Raw genomic sequence first — 22,513 nt, forward strand, 5'->3', positions numbered from 1 at the left:
TTTGAAGATTGGACTCCCACTGTTTGTTTAGAATTCACAAGTTAAGGAAATGTGTTGTACAAGGCATGTTCTGCCTCACATATCCTCGTGACATCATTCTCACTAGTAGTTTCTTTTTAGTGTGTTTTGGACAGTCTCTGTTATGCCCATTTTTGAGGGTCATTTACATAATTTCTAAAATCATTTGATGTTGTCTATCTAAGGGGTGTGTCTGAATATGGATCATGCATTTTGTCTTCATCAGCGCTGAGTGGCCTGTGAACATTACATCGTTTCCAGTCCGTCCTATTTGAGTTTGATTGGTCTGTCACTATCATCATCAAACTTAAGTGTCCATGACAATGATCATGAAGAAAAGAACTAAACAGACACGCCCCTTAATTCAATCCAAAATATTAGTATTACACACCTCGATCAATTTCTTCAGCGAAACTGCCGGGTGATGCAGTGCCCGATCTGACGACCTCTCCCACTGACGAACAACAGGATGATTAAAGAAAAAGACTATTTATATCTTATCCAACCCATAGAATACGGTACTAACCGAAATCTTCGTTCTTGGTCCTGCAGCTGATCGATTGTTTGAAATACCCGGGTTGCACGCAGTGAGCTATAGAGGGCGGTCGTACGCGGCAGATTGCATTGCTCAATTCAGTCAGTGTTATGAACGAGTTTGGAGCTATGTATTGTTGTCATGCATGACCATTTTTATTCAGTGTCCTAATATTATTATACATGTACTGAGAGAATTATATTATGTGATGATGCTAATAAGCAAAATGCAACACTTTGTTTTTTTAAATTAGATAACAAATATCTTTAATTATTTTTATAGCAAAAACTCAGTTGCAGTTATTTTGGTTATACTGCACTTTCCATTGAGTGTTGTCGTGCAATAAATTTGAAAATTGTATTAATGGTAACCTTCATGGAATCATCAAAACCACAAATGCTCCTAACATTGTCAGATAAATTTAAGTAATGGTATAACTTGGTATAACTAACTTGTTTTATTCAACCTGCGGTATCAAACAGACATGTAATATTGACATGTTCTTCAACTATGGGAAGGTATACCATAATTTTTCAACATATTCTTGAATGAGCTTGAAGTTCTATTTGCGAACATTGCCTGTGATAATCTAGTGATGATTGCTGATATTACAATTGCATTGTATCATATGACCTGTTTCTGTATCAAAAATGACATAAAGTCCCAATCTACCGGAACAAACTTAAAGTTACAGATAAAATTACAACAAAATATTTGTAATGTTTGTCAAGTAATCCTCTAAACTATTTTTGTTATATTATGGGCAAAATAATGGTCGTTTATGAATAAGTTGATTACATATGGACTTAAATTAGAGGATGTCAACAGAAAATCAGTTTAACATGTACATGTTCATAATATGTTGTAAATTTTTCCTGTGATATTCCACTATACCAGACACTGTTGAATATCTTTCCGAGATCTACAAAACATGTGCACACTGCATTTGAATTTTTTGTTTGTTGCCTTTGTCTTTACGCCTTTGGTAAAGGTATTTATTAACGTAATTTTGCTTGAATACTGAATAATGGTAGCATTGATGGCCATGATTATGTAGCTATGTTTAAACCTGAAATGATAGGTAAGTAATGTTACAGGTAAAATATATGTATTTTTATTGGGAAATGAAATTCAAGGTGTGCAAAGCACTAACAGGAGTGACTTATGTTGAAGCATTGTAAAAGTAGTATATAAATTAATACACGCTGCTTGGACTGATAAAAGTGATATATAGAAGATATGTTGAAGCATGGGCTCTACCTCCTATCGTCTGGGGTTTAAGAGTAAAATTATTCCAACTAGCGCCCTCTATACCATCAAGTCTTATTCTCCTGTTTTCATGTTTGTCAGAGACCTTAATCAATTCTTTTGTTTTCCGCCTACAGCCTAATCATGATGTCTGTTTCCAACATGCTTTTTTTTAATTATATCTGTACTAGATAATTTCCATTTGTCAGCATTCTGAGTTCCAATTCACACATTGGTATTACATTACAGTCACATCATAATATCAGACATCTTTAAATAGTAATTGTTATGATAAATTGTATTTTCTACTTCTTGACAACTGCAAGTCTGATTGCTTTGATATTTGATATATAGATACCTTAAGTGAACCTCTCTCAATTTTGTTCATTTCCTGACAAGCAAAGATGGCAGAGGAGCTAAAAATGTATTTACCAATAATTTGTACTTTGAGTTTGAACAAAATTGCTTCATGCATTCAATTAAACATTTTTATATTAGTATGTGAACTTTTTTAATTTCCTGTCAATGTTTTTCTGAGAAAAAAGGTAAATATCCATAAAATGTCATTTTAGCAACAGTTGCCATGGACAACAATGAAAGTATTTCTCGTTAAAAACTTGCTAAAAATAAATTGTTAAAAATCATTTGTTAAACTTCTAGACTTTTTCAACAAGTGTCACCAAAACTAAATGTATCCTAGTTGTAGGAAACTATGGTAAAATGCTCTAAAAAGACACAAAACATGCCATTTTCATTCCATTTTGCACATCAATTGGTGATCCCATTTTTTAATTTTTTTCATCCTTGTAAGATATATTTAAATATGTAAACAAGCAGCCTGTCGGCTGAGATAGCTCCGCTGTTAGCGATGCACATTTCAATTAAAGAACAGAAGACATCATTAGAAAATGAACAATATGTATAGTATCAAAGCAATCGGACTTGCAGTTTTTAACAAGAAGTCGAAAATATCACTTTCTACCAAAAATGACAAAAATATTCACCAAAATTAGAGAATTGAAGATATCATCAGGAAATGAACAAATCTGAGAAAGGTCCACATGTAGTACCTATATATATAATATCAAAGCAATCGGACTTACAGTTTTTAACAAGAAGTCGAAAATATCACTTTTTACCAAAAATGACAAAAATACTCACCAAAATTAGAGAATTGAAGATATCATCACGAAATGAACAAATCTGAGAAAGGTCTACATGTAGTATCTATATATGTAATATCAATGCAATTGAACTCTTGGTTTTTAACAAGAAGTCGAAAATATCACTTTTTACCAAAAATTACAAAAATATTCACCAAAATTAGAGAATTGAAGATATCATCAAGAAATGAACAAATCTGAGAGAGGTCCACATGTAGTACCTATATATGTAGTATCAAAGCAATTGGACTTGCGATTTTTAACAAGAAGTCGAAAATATCACTTTTTACCAAAAATGACAAAAATATTCACCAAAATTAGAGAATTAAAGATATCATTACAAAATGAACAAAGCTGAGAGAGGTCCACATGTAGTACCTATATATATAATATCAAAGCAATCGGACTTACAGTTTTTAACAAGAAGTCGAAAATATCACTTTTTACCAAAAATAACAAAAATACTCACCAAAATTAGAGAATTGAAGATATCATCACGAAATGAACAAATCTGAGAAAGGTCTACATGTAGTATCTATATATGTAATATCAATGCAATTGAACTCTTGGTTTTTAACAAGAAGTCGAAAATATCACTTTTTTACCAAAAATTACAAAAATATTCACCAAAATTAGAGAATTGAAGATATCATCAAGAAATGAACAAATCTGAGAGAGGTCCACATGTAGTACCTATATATGTAGTATCAAAGCAATTGAACTTGCGATTTTTAACAAGAAGTCGAAAATATCACTTTTTACCAAAAATGACAAAAATATTCACCAAAATTAGAGAATTAAAGATATCATTACAAAATGAACAAATCTGACAGAGGTCCACATGTAGTACCTATATATGTAATATCAAAGCAATTGCTCTTGCGGTTTTTAACAAGAAGTCGAAAATATCACTTTCTACCAAAATGACAAAAATATTCACCAAAATTAGAGAATTGAAGATATCAACATGAAATGAACAAACCTAAGAGAGGTCTACCCAAGGTACATATACACCAAGTATCAAAGCATTCAGGCTTGTAGTTTTCAAGAAGAAGTCGAAAAAGTAAAACATTGACACGGACGACGGACGACGACGACGACGACGGACAATCACTCATATGATAAGCTCCGCTCGACAAAGTCGACAGCGGAGCTAAAAAAGAAAATGACAATATTTTTACTTTCGTGTACTGTTCTACATTAATGTGGATGAATCAAGATAAAACTTCAGCCATCAGCCTTCCATCATACAAAATTCCAATGAATTTAGTCGGTGCATATCAGAGATATGAAAGCAGGGACAGACTAACCAAAAATTATAAGCCCCCCTTTCAGACTGTTTCCTACAGGGGCTAATCAATTGAGCAGAAAGTAAAACACAAATAATTATATGGAACAATGCTGTTTTCTCAGCTTTAATAGTTTAAAAAGCACAGGAACCAAACATTTCTATGTATATAAGTTTGTGGCAAATATTGATATTTAAATAATACATACAAAGTGTTCACAGATTACAGAATAAAGTTTTCCAAAAAAGCATACAATTGTCCATCTCTGTGCTCCCATAACTTCACTTCAAGGCAGGCAAATTATTTACATCTACAGTACATGCATACAGTTTCTACACTTTCTTGTTAGATAAATACTATAAGAATGATGAAATAAATCCCAAACATTAAGCTCCACAGAAATCAAACGGTCATTTCATGTGGAGTGCAATAACTTGGGTCAAAATAATAATGTACAATTCAAAATATGGACTAGTTTGGAAATTGTTTTTAAAAAATTAAAAAAAGCAACAGAGTACATTTCATTACCATTTTTGTGAGACTAAGCGCATTATAACTACACACCACAGTTCCGCTGTTGTACAGTGAATACAGGGAGTTATTAGAAGGGGGATTATTTAGATAGTTTGTAAAAAAACAAATCATTTGCCTACGTCAGTATTAAAGTTTCACCAACAGTGGGCACACCAATGAATATGAAGCGACCAACATATCCAAGATTGTTTTTTGAGGGATGCCAGATTGAACTGTGTAACTAGCACAGTAGAATGAAACATTGCATCAAAGTTCAACATTAAAACTGGATTCCCTGAGATGTGTGCAGATATATATATATATATACATGACATCATGGGTTCTCATTGATAAATGAATTACATACACAAGAACAGTTCATTGGTATTATGTGTTTTTACATATCAAGACCAACAACAACACTCTCCATTTCCAAAACTGTAATGATATTCAATATTACAACAAGACATACATAGCCAGCAATTACGTTAGCATTTCAGTTTTGAATTGTCTAAATTACAGTCAGTTAAAATTTCAGGATAAGCAAGCTTTATTTTACTCATGAATCTCCTCACTGGTTTCACTCGAACTACCTTCTGCAGTTTCACCAGTCACACGCCGCCGATGCAGTACAGCTCTGTCATACGCCTGCTGCACAGACTTTCTTATTGATGACTTCCTCCCTTCCATTAGCTTTGCATTATCAAGCCCTGAATCTACACCAAGGGGTTCCAACTTAGTCCGAGGAAGCCACTGCCTGTTGAAATAAAATAAAGCCTGGTGAGGTAAAAACACCATCACATATAATGACAACTAACTCCATCACAGATGCAATTACATATTGGTACAAAAAAACGTAATGTTTCCCACCAGATGACAATGGAAGCTACCCATTTATTTAATTAATTTCAAATTAAAATATTAGTCTGAAGCAAGCTGGCATGCAATGGACCTATATTACCGGTACTGAATGAACTTGCTCAAATATCTAACGAAATCATTATTACAACAGATCTAGTAGAAATAATGATAATTAGTTATAACCTAAAATGTAACACTTAGAAATATTAGAAAGAGAAAAAAACCTGTGACTTGAGGACCAGAAAAAATATTCATGTTTGTCATTGCACAATCAGATGCCCATTAGCAGTATTTGTTTTTTGTTCAAAACAACAATTTTCAGGAAAAAACCTGTTCTGATTAGTGGTTGAAATATCAGAAAATTAATAAACATGTGCATGGATATCAACCCGTAAGTAATCGCATCTGTGGATCACCCAGATCACACATGTACCACAATTCTTTTTAAACTATTAAGCTATTCTTAAAAATGGCTCATAATTAGGTAATTAATATGCAAAGCCAAAAATATATCAGGCATGCAAATTATCCCAATGACAAGTTTTATTGAAATCTAATTTAGTGGTTCTTAAAATATCAGCGGTAAAACACATACCATACAGACACACAGACAGGGTTACCTCAATGATTTGTATTGGATACTGCACGCAGAAATATACATGCACATCGATTTTGAAAAACGAACCTTTTTAATGTTTTGCTTCATGGTATACAAATCAAACATGTCATCTACACACCATGATATTAGCCAGCCTAATGTTCACTTTCTATGATCTAGAACCCATAACAATAATAGTACAATCCAAGGGAACACATTTTGTACATTTAGTAACATGATATTAATAACTACTTTGTAGCATATTTCATTGCAATATATAATCTTTAGGGCAAAAATGGAATAGCAGAAATAAGACAGTGTATTTGGGGTAAACAATCACCTCATCCAACGTTTTCGATCAGTGATTATGCTAACTAAATATGCAAATATTACAGGTTTAAAACATCGCACTTAAATCTATGTAGTGCTTCTCAACCTATCAAAATGTTTTCCTTTCCGAGTACGAAATTCATGCAAAATTGTTGACAGACTCACTGAATGCCTTTAAAAGTATAAAAAAAAATTCAAATATATATATCTAAATTTTGGACGGTAGATTTCATGTCAGATAAAACCGTCATACTCTGATTCTTCAGAATATAAAAGTCCTCATCCTCTCGAAAATAAAATGTACCGTATCTGCCAACAGCCATGACATTTAATCTTAGTCAGACTTTATATCCAGAAGAGTAATTTTTACTTCAATGACTTGTTACAAATCCCCTAGGTGTTTCAATAATATATGGATAGCTATGATGAAAAATGGATGTTTGTTAACAAAGTGACACAGGCATAACATTTAAAAGCCCATTAAAGCCAGAAATCACAACAAATTTATTGGATGTTTGAACGAACTAAATCATTCCATGCTAAGTAGATGTTTTTTGTAACAAATCAAAAATTAAACTAACCATGTTCTCTTGTTGTCAAAAAATAGCACCAAATATAAATGTTCATCAGAATGCTGTTTGTTGCGAAGTACTTCCACCGGTGGGACTGGAATCGGCACTCCATTGTGGTAATATTCTGTCCTTGGCATCTTTGGGTTGATTATCTAAATGAAATAAAACAAACAAAATTAGAATGCTGGTCTTCCACAATGAAGTACGATGAACAATAATTGTATGAAATAATATGGGCAAAATTAATGAAAGGTAGCAAAAAATCAATACAGCTTTGGCATAAGTACAAGAATGTTAGCATCCTATCATTCACTCTCATTCAATCAGCATTTTTAGCGTGTACAAATTTAAAGTGAAACACTGCCGTGACATTTTATTTTTTCTTTCACCCAGTTGAATCTTGTCGAAAGTTTCTCCTTAAAAACCAAAAAATATTTATAAACAGGGATGATGAAGTGTATGAGCTGCTTACCAGTGCCGGATATGAAGGATAGCCTCTACATTTAGCCCACACAAGATCTAAAGGCTGCAAAGGTATGTCGTCTTCATCGGATGCCCAATTAGTACTGGACCGTCTTTTGTTCAGCTCTGAAGAAGGGACGGAAAATGGTGCAGAAATTATACGTTACGTCAGAGCTTCAATTTAATTTAAATGCTACAGATCAAGCAAGGACTAGGATGCAGACAGAGCAGCAAGCATTAGGCACTAATGGGGATGCAGTCTTTAATAGCAAGTGTTACAGCTAAGTGTGCATTGTAGAGACAATGTATGGAAGACGATAAAATAAATGGTGTATAGCAAACTAAATAGATTTCTAACGCAAGGTAAGAAAACCCACTTACCTCTTAGCAAATTGGTTCTATTTGTCCCATTGAGTCGGGCACTTGTACTAGCACTTTCACCACAAGATGTATCTCCTTCACTGTCCTCTGTAAAGTTTACTTTCAACTTGCGGGGTTTCTTTGGATTTGAATCATCAGAACTGCTGGAATTTGAATCAGATGATGAGGTGGTAGATGTTCCGCTACCACTGGTACTTGTTGTGCTGCTATCTGAATCCGAACTACTCCTGGGACGGCTATGATCAGTTCTATACACAGTAAAGCTTTTACTTTGTTGCTTTCCAGCATCAAAGCCATTGGTCAAGGTGGCAGTGTGTGGCTGTGCTGGATTTGTACTGTCAATACTACTTGAACTTGTACTACGGCCTCGTTTACGTCCATGCGGCTGTGGTACATTAGATGGAGGCAAGTTCCCTTCATACTCTGTCTCCACATGTAGACTTCCATCCTGTGAAATTCTACCTGGAGATTTTTTACTTAGTTCGGCTCCTGTAATGTCAGGTTTGTGTTTCGGAGGTCGACCAGGAGGCCTGCCAGGTCGCCTTTGTGTCTCTTTAAGAAATGCTGATTTCTTTCCTGCCTTTTTACTAAATAGTACTGCTGTGCGGCGTCCAACACCTTGCGTTGATAGTCCTAATGTTGCACCATTGCCACCCACAGGTGGACTTGATTCAGGAATTGGTTCCACGGTAAATGAATTTCTACTATGTCCTGTAATCAAGGGAGCTTCAGAATCAGATTTGAAGCGTTTGGGTTTTCTACCACGACCACGTCCCCTTCCAGGAGAGAGGGACTGACTTCTTTGTAATGTCCTAGAGGATGGTAATATTGGAAGTTTAGCTGATGTTTTAGTTTTCTTGGTCACTGTTGTTGTTGTTGTTGAGGCATTATTAGCTGATGCAGAATCGCTCGAGTCTGAACCTATCAGAAAGAAATTATATAAAGTGTCTTTACTGTTTTATCTGCACAGAATACATTATGTAGCATATTTGTCCAATACCATGCCAATCCAAAACTATGCCTATGGGAAGGTTTTGCCAGGTAGCCAATGTATCATTATAATTAATATTTGTAACTTGAAATCAAGTTAATTGCCTGTGAAATAGCATGACTGGATTACACTACTACGACCTTTTGCTACTAATGCAATATGTTAATGTTCATTGGAAACTCCTTCTATACTTTTCAGTACCAACAAAATTAAAACCATGGAACACCAACATTTTTTACCCACTCTTACCTAGCGCTCTATCTAGTGTCACCTAACTTGGAAAATTTACTGCAATACGCTTGAGATCACCTATTTGTAATTTGTAAACACAAATCTTTTCTTCTGTCATGACTATTGTATTTAGGTTATAATGGATTGAAAGTGATGAACAAAACATGGAAAAAGGAGCCAGCACTTGCCGAAAAATATGCTCATCTCCAAAAGATTGCCCATAGCATTGCAACAGACAAATACGGTACATAAGAATCATGATAATGTATTGATCAACCTTAAAGCTACACTCACTCAGATCAAATTTTTTATTGTAGAGACCTCCAGTTGAGAGAAAATCTTTGTCTTTTCGATTGACCAAAGTTTGAAAATCAGTATATATGTGAAGACAGACATACAAACTGATTGAACTCAAGTTTCCATATTCAGACTTCCTACACATAGAGGCTTTAAAATTAGCCCCACCTCGGTGGCTGACATGATACAGTCCAGGTTCACTTGAAGACAAGAATAAAAAAACTTACTTGAGGTATCTTCTGAACTACTACTGCTACTAGCAGTTGTACTGCTGTTACTACTACTACTAGCAATAGGTTTCTCTTTCTGTGGACGCCCTTTTTTCTTTTTAGGTTTGTCAGAAGCAGAATTTTTTCCCAACAGTTTCTGCTCCCTCTGATGACTCAATTTTCGCCTTATAGTATTTATCTCCTTTTTCAGTTGTTTGGCTCTCTTAGAACGAGTTCCTGTAATGACCAAAGTCGCATAAATAGAAGTCAGATTCAATAGCAGGTGTGTGATTCAGTATTATGTATAATATAGGCCTATAACATAGGCTTTGCTTTGACAAAACAGATTATGTACCTCCATGTTTTATGGAACATGTCATGTCTAATTTCTCTAATAATTCTCTCAGTTGGTTCTCCAATGACATATCAGCACGCTTACCAGAATCCAGAAAACTGTCAACTATCAACAATAAAAAAAAAAAACATTAAAAACACTTCTTATGGTATTTTAGTATTTATTATCATTTTATCAGATATTTTAATTAAAATTGAGTGGCAATATATGTTGACAGTAGTAGTATGTTGGCCAACAAGTAGGGGGTAGAGGGGTAGTGGGGGGGGGGGGGGGCAAGTATAATTTGAATGTGATTTTGTATAGCTGGTTAGTTCTCTATAGCATTTAGTGGGGGGGGGGGGGGGCTACATTGAATGAACACTCCTAAATGGGATACAGATTTTAAATTGCTGATTTTGACAACCCACCTTCTTCCACTGTTATCTCAGCTTGTTGGACATTTGGAGCCTTGGCAAGATGTAAACCAGTCTGTGGATCATAGCCAGCTTTCTCAGCTTGTCGCTTGGCACACCTGATAGTGGCACCACCCTTAAAAAGAAATTTATTCAATTACCATTAAAATCCTATTATAAACCGCATACGTAATAGTAACCACAAACCCAATTCCGGCTTTGGGGTTAAAGAATTCTTAAAAATTGAAAACATGAAAAGTACCTATTACTAACCGCACCCCCAATTCAACAAGATCGTGACTGACTTCATTGTTTCAACCAGCTGGTCCAAAACGGCATTGTTCCTAATCCTATTCATTTGTTTCGACAATTGCCTAAAAATATTCACACCTATTTATTGTTCAGCGGTGATAATATGTCAGACACGCAGTGCAACTGATTTTGTTCTGGCGACAACCTTCGTCAATACTCCTTATACGTCTGTATAAGTTTTCAATAATGAGCTTTTATCACCGTAAAAGTGTTAAATTCTTCTTCAATGCTCAGTTTATCTTTTGAAAAAAAAATTGTTTTTGATTTTAAAAAAATCATGTGGTTTTCTCATGGAAATCAAAGTCAAAAGATCACACTACATTATTGGTAAATCTCTTCCGTGTTGCGTCCATCATGAAGTTGTTGAACTGTCATTAACATATTTAAATGAGCTATGGTAATTCGTTTGCACCATCCAGCATTTTGATTGGTTAATTAGCGACTTGACCTATCCGGTCAATAAACAGTCTTGTGTACATTCAAACAATATGGCGGATATCATATCGCATCAAGCGTTTACATGTGACCGAAATCATTCGCTTACAGTGAAACTAAGTTGAATTTTACTTGCATTTCATAACAATTCAACAAATTTATTTCTCGTGCGTTATTATAATCACTACAGAGTAATAATCGACAACTTCAACACTTCGAAAACAAGTTATTCAATTGTGAGCTGCAGCATCGCCAGATTGTGCTACAGTACCGTGATCATTTGCTACTAAGCAATGCATTCGTGTTTGTTTTTTATTTGAAACTTTTGTTTTAAATGCATATTACATTGAATGAGTATTTTTTTGCAATATGCACCTCGAACTTGAGCTTTTGACCCCAATTTTAAAATTGACACATTGTAATATATACCGTGATTTATATTTATTTATTTATTTATTTAGGATTGTAAAGGTATACTGGATTACACATATACCGTGTTCACATTTGCGAACAATAACGCCCTTGATGTAAGCCTTGATTCATAAGTACGCAAGTATTTTAAAGAAACATGGCGAACAATTACAACACAGGCTCAGTTTAGTCTTTATACACATTTAAACACAGGACCCATTAAAACCAAACAACTGTTTACCAAGTTAGTCAAGCCAGCTCTGTGGCACACGTGTGAACATGGTAACAATATCACATCAGTTTTAAGTACTTTGCAGTCAAAGGCATCAGATAATTATTAATCATCAACAATACAACATGGTTTAAAACTATGTTTGCTTACCATATCCCTAAGCTTGATAGCTGCTCTATAAAATATTGTATCTTTGGCGTTATAAGTCATACAGTTACTGATCATCAAATCAAAGTCTTTCTCAAAATCATCAATGGTTTTATAAAAATGATTTTCAAGCCTTGTACGAATTGTTGAGAAGTCCATTGGCTCTGTGATCACATCCAGGTAGTCAGGCACCTGTCAAAAAGACATACTGAAAGATGAAGAATCTGCTCTTATAAATATTGCAAGTAGTACACATCTCAGAACAAAGACACTTGTAATGTATATGTGGAGTAGAGAATGTGTTGATAACTATATCTAAGTTTCAAGTGTATCCTATTGTCAGATTTTCAAATTACTGCTTAGTCATGATCACAGGTTACTCAAGACCCCCATAATACAGCCCTGTCAAATTAAACTGCATTTCACTGACTTGCCTGATCACAATATCGAGGGTACTGCATTTTACCAGATTGATCACCTTGTGGCAGGCAGAGTGAATACCACATTTTACCAACTTGACTGACCACAATACCGCATCAGACAGAATGTTTCAATCTGATAATATTGTCTTTTTGAATGGACAGACAGACAGACAGACAGCTACACACAGTTATGATCTATAATTTGTACAGCAACAGATTTGTTTCATGCAGAGTATTTATTGGTTGGTCATACCTCATCAGGTGAAACTGGTTCAGCAAAGATTCTACTAGTGTCTTTCTCTTCAAGTTGGTCCAGTGTTCGTTTCAATAAAATATTAAATGGCTGTAACTGCATATCAACTGTGAATTGATTAACTTTTATCTACAAACATAAAAGAACACATAGATGTTCTAAATACATGCAGGAAACCTGTAGGTAAAATATGACTGCCCTGCACAACTTATTAATTAAATGACAGTACATAATTTAATGATATTGATATTACGCATCAGTCTTTTGCTTCAGCAATAGTTTTCCAACACACAAATCAATGCAAACGAGAGAGTATGAGAATCTGGACATGCTTTTTCACAACTTGAACAAACTGCAAAATAAAAAACCTACCTGTTCTCGTTTTAGTTTCTCTCTTTTGCGAATTAATTCCACTAATAATCGTGCCCGTTCTAAATCATGTCTCAACCTCTGCCAGTATTTCAGCTGTTCTTTCAATGCATTGCTCTTCTCCATATTTTCCCTCTGATGAAAACAAAATACAAGAAAAATATAAAGATAGCTACTCAGCGATTACTATCAGTAATATACTGCAAGCACAATACTGAGATACTGACACAATGATTTTATTGAGTTAATTTGCTACGACTACACGACAACATTTTATCAGAACCCTATGGCTTGAGCCACCAAAAATGGCCATGTATACACGTTTGGCTCAGGTGAAGTTCAGCTCTAATAAACCTTGAAGGTCGAACTCTGATAGGATTGAGCCCTGACATAAATACTGCGATAGATTGATAGCTCAAAAATGGTTGCCGAAATTATGCGACAAAAACTTGAAAGGACAACTGAACAGATCCAATGGAAATTAAAGAAACTTCTATTTATGTGGTCAATTTTGACTTGCACCTACTCCTTCCGAAAATGCAACAAATGTGACCCACTTTTCCCACAGACCCAAAACAATTGTTTACATTAACATTTTTACATCTGTACATCAACAATATTGTAATGAAATGTGCATATTATTTGTGAACACTTGCATTTGTTCATTGGCACGGGGCAACTGGTTTTGTAAAACATTATTTTACTAACATTATTAACCTAAGAAGAATTTTCATTTTGGTAATTTGTTGTGCGAGTGACTAACACACTGCACTCGGTCATGCGGCTAACTAATCTTTGCAAGCTCGCGCACTTTCGCCGAATGACCTTAGGCCACAAAAGCTGTATTCAGTCCAGCCTTTTATTTAATAAATGGAACAACTACTAAGAACTAAAATAAAATATCGATTACAAATAGAATGATGGACTGACCAAAAAGATATTAAACTTAAATCAAACAACGGAAAGTAAATGAATATGAAATACCTGTTCTTTATTTCTCTGTGATTGATGATGGGCTTGGAGTCGCCTTAGCAATGGTACACCATTCCTAGATTGCCTTTTTAAAGTCCAATAACCCTGTAGCCTTTGGAAGAACTCGTTTTTCTTCTGACAATGTACTTTGCTAGTGATTTTGCTGATTCTGTATGAAACAAATTGTAACCACTTATTTGCAATAAAGATAATGAGAATGAAATTTTTACAATGACAACAAATTTAAACTGCCATAGCATGGTGTGAACGATTTCCCATGAGTTAAGAACAAATTTATGGCAATGAGGTTTTTAGTCAGCTTGCTGACTCCTGCCTTGTAGACAGGCAGGCACTCAACATTTTTGACAAGTACAAAATTTCATTTGTCAGTCTACAAACCTTGATTTGATTGTAAATTACCTGTACTGTAAAATCTGTATTAGAAGCTGCGGCTTATATTAATTAAAATGGTACAATACAACAGAGGAGATGTGGTTTCTATTAGAGCATCTTTACATTAGGGGTGTGGCTTGAGATTTAAATTCATCTGCAAACTTTAATCAATCATTGTAATCCCATATTTGTAAATACAAATGTATCCTTTGTATATATCATTTATTAATCTACAAGAGTAGATTGTACAAACTAAAAGTTTATAGTTTTGTTTACATGAAACTGTTTTGGTTTTTCAGTACTTTTCAGTTTCTATTAATTTTAAATTTTCGCTTGTGACATAAACACAACTACAGGATATAGCAAGAAAAAAAAGTGCTATAAAAAAATACATATAAATCATAACATTTGCTCAGTCAATGCATCACTCTCAGCTTGAGTTGAAAGGTTAGAATGCTGGATCACCAAAGATTTTAGTCATGCAACTTTGAATTATTGATCTAAATTTTAATCTAGTAACAAATTCCTTTTTGTCAGAATTCATTTTAATTTATAGGATATCCTACAATGGTTTTCAAAAGGTTCAAGCTAAGCTTCATGCAAAAAGGAAGAAACAAGATACGAAAATTAACCATAAGTGAAAATAAAAGCTGAATCAGATTATATCCTCCGCCATATAAATATAGAAATAAACTGTATTTCAACTAGCCTACTGTTTACACATACCAAAGCTCTGAATGATATCAGTATAGCATAAATTGAATAAACACAAAAACTAGGTCAAACAATCACCTCATTCAGGTCAATGACCTTACACAGTTATCAACAGTGTAATCAGCTTTTATTTGAATTAAATTATTAAATAAACAAAACCATAAAATAGCACTTGTTATTTGGCCTAACTAGTCTTACCTGTGTTGGGGTATATGTGGTATTGAAACAATCGGCATTGCTGATCGCTTTTCTGCCAAAATCTTTCTGGCTTTTCGCATGTTCTTTCTTGACTCTGCTTTCACTTTCTTTGCAATCCAGGCTTTGCCTTTTCCTTTGCCATCTCCCCCACCTTTTTCTGGATGTTTTTCATTTCCTGCAGGAGTATGAATATCACAATAGGCAGTTTTTCTCACGCTGACTGTGGTTCCATTGGCTCCTGTTTCTCTTACTGGTTCCATTTTCATATACAAGCCTGCTTGTTGTGCACAAGTAACATGGAATGCAGTATAACAGTTGGCTTTGTGACACTGAATACATGCCCCTGTGCCTCGCTGCTTGCAGATATAACATGTAAGTTTCCATCGAGCAGAGGGAATATGGTCAATGCTGTCGATAGGTTCAAGAAAAACAGTATTTGCAAAACAAACTTCCGGAATCCATAACGCACAAACAACATGTGCCCAGTGTCCATCATCAGTTTGTTTAAATGCACCACCTTTATTTGGACATAATGCACAATCAACAGCTCGTGAGGGAGACTGCAGACATCTCCGACATAACCACTGTCCCTCAGGGATGTACGGAACACCATAGCATTCCTGGTGTACAGCTAAATTACACATATCACAGAAGAGAATAACATTACTGTTTTGACATTCACCATCACTACATATACAACACACGGCATCTTCATCTATGAACAAGTTAGGATCTCCCCTGCCAGATGTCTGACTTTCAAAGTACGACTCTTTTTCCAATCTGTCCATTAAAGTTTCAAATACTTCTTGTGTCACTGAATGCAAGGTCTGAGTCTTGCGTTTATCATTGATCATGGTTAACCATGCATAGTCTTCTTCATCCATGTCGTACTCTATTTCATCATCAAGTTCATCAACCGATTTTTCAATATACCTATAGTAGGCAGCTGGTCTTTTAGGAGCATCAGGTGGATCAATATACTCGTCCAGAACACGAAACGAGGCTTCTGGCAGTTTAGTTGATATGGAAGAACTGGTTTCTTTTCTGACTTTTCCAGACTCTTTGCATTTCCCTTTAGAAGTAGATTTTTCTTTGGTCTCTTCCTTAGCATCAGGTTCTGTCTTTTCCATTTCGTCTTGAGTCATTACTTCAATAGGATCATATATATCAAGTCTATGTGTGTGGCCTTCTATGTCAACTTCAACTAATCTCTGAGCCTGTGCATATGTCAGAGCTTCTCTTGTTGGTGATCGCACAAATTCAACAGGCGGTGGTGAGGAAGGCAAGATTGGAGGGGATGCTGCCACTGCTGCAGCAACTGCTATTGTTGATGGTGGGGGTGAAGGAGATCTTCTTTTACTTCTATGATGATATTTCCCCTTCCTGTAAGCACCTTTTGCGTCACTGGTTGGTTTGGTTGCATTGTTGTTGTTATTGCCAGGATTATCATGATCAAAATTATATAAATGATATTCCATACCAGAGTAACTTTTGTACACTCTGGCGCATTCTTTCACCGGACATTCGTACGGCGGCTTGGTAGCTCGCAGGTTCTGACAAAACGTACGCAAGTCAAAAGCAAGCGCCATCATTTAAACTCTCTCGTGTTTGTTTACACACTCAGAGCAACATGGCTGCTACTTCCTGGTTTACGACGATCAACGCTACCGGCGCGCGAGACAAGAATACTTTTCACCTCATCAGTTGCGCACAGACTGTGGGCAATAAATACCGTTCTGTGCGTTTTAAATAAAAGTATTATTAAAAATTATATACGTCCGAACTAGAAAACACATTCAATTGTCCATGTAACCAGATAATGTATTCCAACGCAATGAATAGACTGGCGAGATCAGACATGAACAAGTCCATGCAGCAGACTAGGTCCATTCATTCATTTCAATTTTAAAAATTCGACACACATACAGGTAAACTGTCTCAAAATGTGCAGAATCTGTAAGATGCAGCTGTGTTCACTGTTCCGGTGAGCACTAGGGAGTCAGTTTCAGAGAGTCCGTATACTGTGTGGATTTTACAATGGACGCTACACTCGATTAATATTAAAAATCCAATATGGCTGTGTGTAGATAGTTCGACAGGACGGCGTCCGAATTTGCACAAATACTGAACGGATTTCGATGTTTAAAAACGTAAAGCAAGCTTTTTTAGGTAGATATAGACTTCATGTTAGCAAACGTTGATCAGTGAACTTCTAAACTCAATAGTCACGTAGGAAATCTTCGACAAAATGGCACGGAAGTGATGTGGGCAGACAGAACCCGGTACAGGGACAACAAGCCTTCCCACGATCGCAGCTCAGCAAACGAACAAAAGACGCCGTTGAAACAATGGCTTGTGGCTTCGTACTTGCTGCACGACAGTTTGTTTTCAGCGTATACTCCACTTGGATTTGGTTCCTTGGTGATGATCTCGCACCCTGGATCTGCTACGAAGGTATCAGTGTTTAAATCCAGCGGAGTTTTTCTTGTCACCGATGAAAATATTCGCCTGCCATACACCAGCAGTCTTCACGAGGATTCCGCATGCCCCTGATTTTTATATACGTTAGATGTGAAATCCCGTAGACCAGGTTGGACCCCCTAGTTTGGTGACTGTGGTGGTATGGATAATGGCTTCGTGTTGTTGTGCGTGCCATCATTCACGACATACGCATTTATAGTAATACCCTGATGGAAGTTCTGCATTTTTCAGGCATTCGTTGAACCACAGTTGTTCGAAATGGAATATGATTGCCCCGTTAGATGAGTTGTTTTAAAAATACCCCAGTTTTTGCTGTAATTTTGAAGCTACTCTTTTTTTTAAGTTCACTAAGCCAATTTTCAGTACAGCGACATATTCATGCATAGTCTTCGGCATTGTGATTAATTTCAACATTTGAATCTCATTGTAACTTCTAAATTTGGATGATTTACATTTGTAGAAGGCAGCGATTTTTCATTATCAGCCGCTTGCCCGCTCTGTCGTGTACGCGCTACACCGATTAACATATACATGTATAACGGCATATTGTTTCCTTATACTGGTACATTGTTTTGTATATCGACCACGCTACGTCACAGCTGGCGGGTCCCAGCAGCCGGTGCGCACACATGATATTTTTTTTATCCTGAAGGTAGAAACACGTGTGACAAATGTATCATCGCATTACTAAGTATTATAGGTGGTAGGTTTTGTACATGTAATAATATACTGGCAACTTAGGTCAAAGTTGAACGACCATACTATTTCGGGCGTGACCGAAGCCACCTAAAACTGACTCCATGCTTATAGTAGCACATTGCGTGGCGTACATAATGTGCATTATTTTTTGGAAAATCTCCAAAACATCTAGGTATTTCAGTTGGCATATTTGATGAAACGCTGGACAAGAAGCTGAATAAGGCCTAGGGGTTAAAGAAGTATAGGCTCGTGTTTTAGCGCCCACTGTCACGGTATTCTAAATAAGTTCTATACACAAGTTACCATTAATTTTCTTTTATTTTTTTCCTATTAATATTCTGTTTTTGTAGATTTAACAATTTATTTTTTATTACTTCCTTATTAGTGCATTGGTGCTGTATTCTTTTACTATTATCTGTAACCATTGCCACTCTCTCCGGGGACTCGGAGTGAGTAAGTGTTAATGAATAAATAAATAGTGAAGTAACCATTTTGGTAAAAACTGTATAGGATTCAAACCATCAGAATTATTTGTTAAAGTGCTCAATCATTAACTTGATATCGTTTCTTCAAGTTCCAATTACGGCCACCCTCATAATATCTCCCATACGATGCCATGCATAATTTAATAATATTAATTATAGGATTTCGAAGGACCTTAGAATATAGGCGGCCGCAAGGATAGTTAATACAAACGTACTTGTGGTCGGTCCACTGTGAATGACTAACCCATCACTGTGCGGAATTACATTCGTCACATCATTAGAAGAAAAAAATAATAATGGACAGTGTTGTTGTTTTCCAATCATCCAAAGACTATACTCCATCTAGCCAAAAGTTGTACATTTTGTTGAATGGTGGCATTAAGGGAAAATGTTTAAATGCTGTTTAGCATGTATCCCAATATTGTTGAATGATTGCATTGAGCTATTTGATTGCCTTTCTGGCGTAAGACAAGGATGTATGTTTATTTATAGTAAGTCGTTCCTTTTTCAAAAACGAATTAACATTACAGGCTTTGGGTCAAGGTGTTCAGCTGTCACCAGATTTAATTGAGATTCTTTGTTTGCTGTTTGTTGTTTTAAAATTATATAGATTATTTTTAAAAGTTTCAACGAGAGATAAATACTTTAAATTATTATGGGTCATGATTATCGATTTATCCAAGACTAATTTTTTGTTTAAAGGAGGGGTTATATTTCGAATGAATGCAGAAAACTGGTTTATATAGAGGGAAACTTGGATGTAGTTAAATTGAGCCAGTTCTACTCTACTAGTATTATATTGTTTGTCCAACAAGTCGTTAATGGGTTATGCAGACACATGGGAACATGACAATTTCTTTAAAATATTCGACACAATGATTCTGGTTTGTAATTAAGGGTCAAGACGAATGTAAATGAATCAATTGAAGAGTTCGACATCTTGCTTGAATTTGAAATATTCGTTGGTGTACGAAGATTGTGGACGTTTACAATAATAGCTAAACAGTTTGCAAAATCATTACTTTTGCCAAAGATATGGTAGCTCAGTAAATTTTATTTTATGCTATACCACATAGAGAATTTTTTAGTCAAAAACTAGCCCTAACTGGGCGACTGGACGGGTGTGAAACAACCATATTGCACGAGATTTGGGATGCATAAGACGTCTCAAATATTGATTCATTTCAAAATTTGTATAAGCTCTAGATAAAATCTTCGTTTGCATTTGGATTAAGTAAACATGGTGATGTTTTAACCATGGATAAACTAGAAAACTATCGAAATTTTAAAATTCGTCTTAAACCCGAAGGATATTTATTGTCTGTGTATGTCCCCACTCACAGGTGTATGTTCGCTTGTTTTTGTTGCGCGTCCCTTTTGTCTCAGAATAGAAACCGACAGGAAAATGATACTGAAAGAAGTGAACCAGTCTGTCTTTTACATTATTATTCTAATTTAATGAAATGTATATTGTTGGACCGCATGCATTGGACTGCAATCAATACCAATAATGAATACATTGAATACATGAACACATTGTCAATCATTTGTGAAAATTTCAAAAGAAAAGGTCAAAGCGTCTAGGAGCTATTTTTTCTGGGATGTGCACTAAAAGGAAGCTGAGATAATTGCTAATTTGCATATTTTATAGTTAAGTAAAAATATATGATGATTTACATCGCCATTGGATTTAACAGAGTTCCACTAATGAATTTAATTTCGAATTTTCACAGAATACAGATGTTCATACAATGCCATGAAAATATAAAAAATAAGTGAAATTTGTCAAAATTTGCAAAATAAACTGCATCTCTACCTTAACCATGTAATATGAGTAAAATACACATTAATTATATTTCCAGAAGAATCGTTCTAAACCATTTCAACCTATATATCTTATGAAAGCCCAGACTTTGCCCTAACTAAATGTGATCGTTAAGTAAAAAAATCCATTATTAAAACTTTGAATCAGTATCGGGAAGCAATTAAAACAGTTGTTAAAAATATGTTCGTCGAAAATTATAGAATAAAACACCAGAAAAATTTTAATCATAATTATTTTGTGTAATTCTTTTTATTGTTATTGTTATTAGCTGTTTGTATTAACGCTTTGTTTTAAAGGCAGGCAGTCACAAAGCAACGACGTGTAAATATGCTATTATGATTGGTTCAATGTTTGGGTCTTCTTTAAACAGTCGCCACGCAGCGCGCGTTACAAGTTCATATAAACAATGTATTTTACACGCATTGTATATGGGACCCATATAAAAGACGAATGTGGCGCATTTTCGAAAATTTTCATACCCCTTCAAACATGCGAATGTACTATGGTTACGTTGACGACGTGACGTCTGAGTCCAGCTGAATTGCATCAATTCAGTATTTTATTACAATTGACTCCATAGAGTCGTTATAAACAAGGTTGAAATACAGGTGTAGGAGTCACTTTCACCTCTTTTTTCACTTAGTACTTGTAACCATGTAGATATGAAGAGGATATTTCTAAACTACACACAGTATCGCTTGTATGATCAGCACATATTAGTGGCGTTGTACAATATGTACAATTATAAAGAAGTTAACAGCATTTTTTTTGAAGAGATGCACCGAAAATTAAATAAATGAACTTAAAAAAGAAGTTAAAATTTCAGTTTAGATAGAAAAATTAACAATTGATAGAAAACAGTGTGAAATTGACAAATCCCTGACTTTAACTTGGCAAAGTACCCATACGCTAACACCGTATATCCATACAGCCATTCCTTGCAGTGGCGGCGGCACAGGGGGCGAACAAAGGTTCCGTTTATTTGGACTAAAATGTGAAATGACTACAGCTGAAAACTAGTTATCAGTCCTCGTAGTGTAGTAAATATTTGTATCCTATTGTCTTTGGTTGCTCGTTCGCTTGCTAGTATCTCATGCTTATACTATAGAATTGAGCAATGACACACTATTAGACTTGTTTGTGGGTTACAACTGACTTTATCTTATTTTTATTGTAAGAACATATCCTGCACTGTATCTAAACATACACGCAATATCCCAAAGACATGTGGCCAAAGAGGACATGTGACAAGTGATGACCATTCCGGATAACGACCAAAATACGCGGATCTTGATTAGATTATTTACTCAAAGATTAAAACTGTCATACGATCTATAAAAGCCTTATCATGTATAATCCGTTATATGATATGATAACATCCCGAGAATATGACTTGCTCCGCATTGTGAACTTACCAACGACGCCAAAACTGAACATTTAGCTATCAAATCTCCCCGAGCAACACTCGTCTTTTTTTTAAGTGGACCGGAGGATGATTTGGTTTAAAGTAACAATCTTCAATCCACATGTGTCACGGCAATTAAGAAACAAACTGATTTCCTGTGATTAATAAGTTACAAAATTGAAAAACAAATGGTAAATAAAAAGTTACCGAAGTAAAATAAATGAAAATTTTATGATAAAACAAACGATGACAATCTCTTGATTGTGTTGGGGTGAGGGGTGTTGGTTCAGACCGTCTACAATATATAATTATACT

The 22,513-nt window shown here is 35.2% G+C and overlaps 1 protein-coding gene across 2 annotated transcripts; it reads right to left on the reverse strand.

Moving 5' to 3' along the window:
- Window positions 1-4,350: 4,350 nt before the first annotated feature.
- On the reverse strand, window positions 4,351-17,855 carry LOC100372837 (peregrin-like). Of its 2 annotated transcripts, XM_006821268.3 has the most exons (12): window positions 15,304-17,855; window positions 14,011-14,167; window positions 13,030-13,161; window positions 12,658-12,786; window positions 11,986-12,174; window positions 10,461-10,581; window positions 10,054-10,158; window positions 9,717-9,935; window positions 7,971-8,891; window positions 7,600-7,715; window positions 7,137-7,279; window positions 4,351-5,523 (listed from the first exon to the last, which is right to left on the reverse strand). In XM_006821268.3, the coding sequence occupies exons 1-12, from the start codon at window positions 16,893-16,895 to the stop codon at window positions 5,322-5,324; spliced, it is 4,026 nt and encodes a 1,341-aa protein (XP_006821331.1). In that variant the 5' UTR covers window positions 16,896-17,855; the 3' UTR covers window positions 4,351-5,321. The 2 variants fall into 2 exon arrangements, with proteins under 2 accessions (XP_006821331.1, XP_085353332.1); XM_085497206.1 differs by lacking the exon at window positions 7,600-7,715 and having other exon boundaries at window positions 5,299-5,523.
- Between the last annotated feature and the right edge of the window lie 4,658 nt (window positions 17,856-22,513).

This window comes from Saccoglossus kowalevskii, chromosome 3 (assembly GCF_978046115.1).
Source record: "Saccoglossus kowalevskii chromosome 3, keSacKowa6.1, whole genome shotgun sequence".
In the NCBI taxonomy this organism is placed as follows: domain Eukaryota; kingdom Metazoa; phylum Hemichordata; class Enteropneusta; family Harrimaniidae; genus Saccoglossus; species Saccoglossus kowalevskii.

Excerpts from the sequence above, each read along its gene's own strand:
- LOC100372837 (XM_006821268.3), bottom strand. The coding sequence starts at position 16,895 with ATGATGGCGCTTGCTTTTGACTTGCGTACGTTTTGTCAGAACCTGCGA. Across the intron at positions 14,168-15,303 it reads CCACATATACCCCAACACAG|AATCAGCAAAATCACTAGCA; the intron begins GTAAGACTAGTT and ends TGTTTCATACAG. Across the intron at positions 12,787-13,029 it reads AGAAACTAAAACGAGAACAG|ATAAAAGTTAATCAATTCAC; the intron begins GTAGGTTTTTTA and ends TTATGTTTGTAG.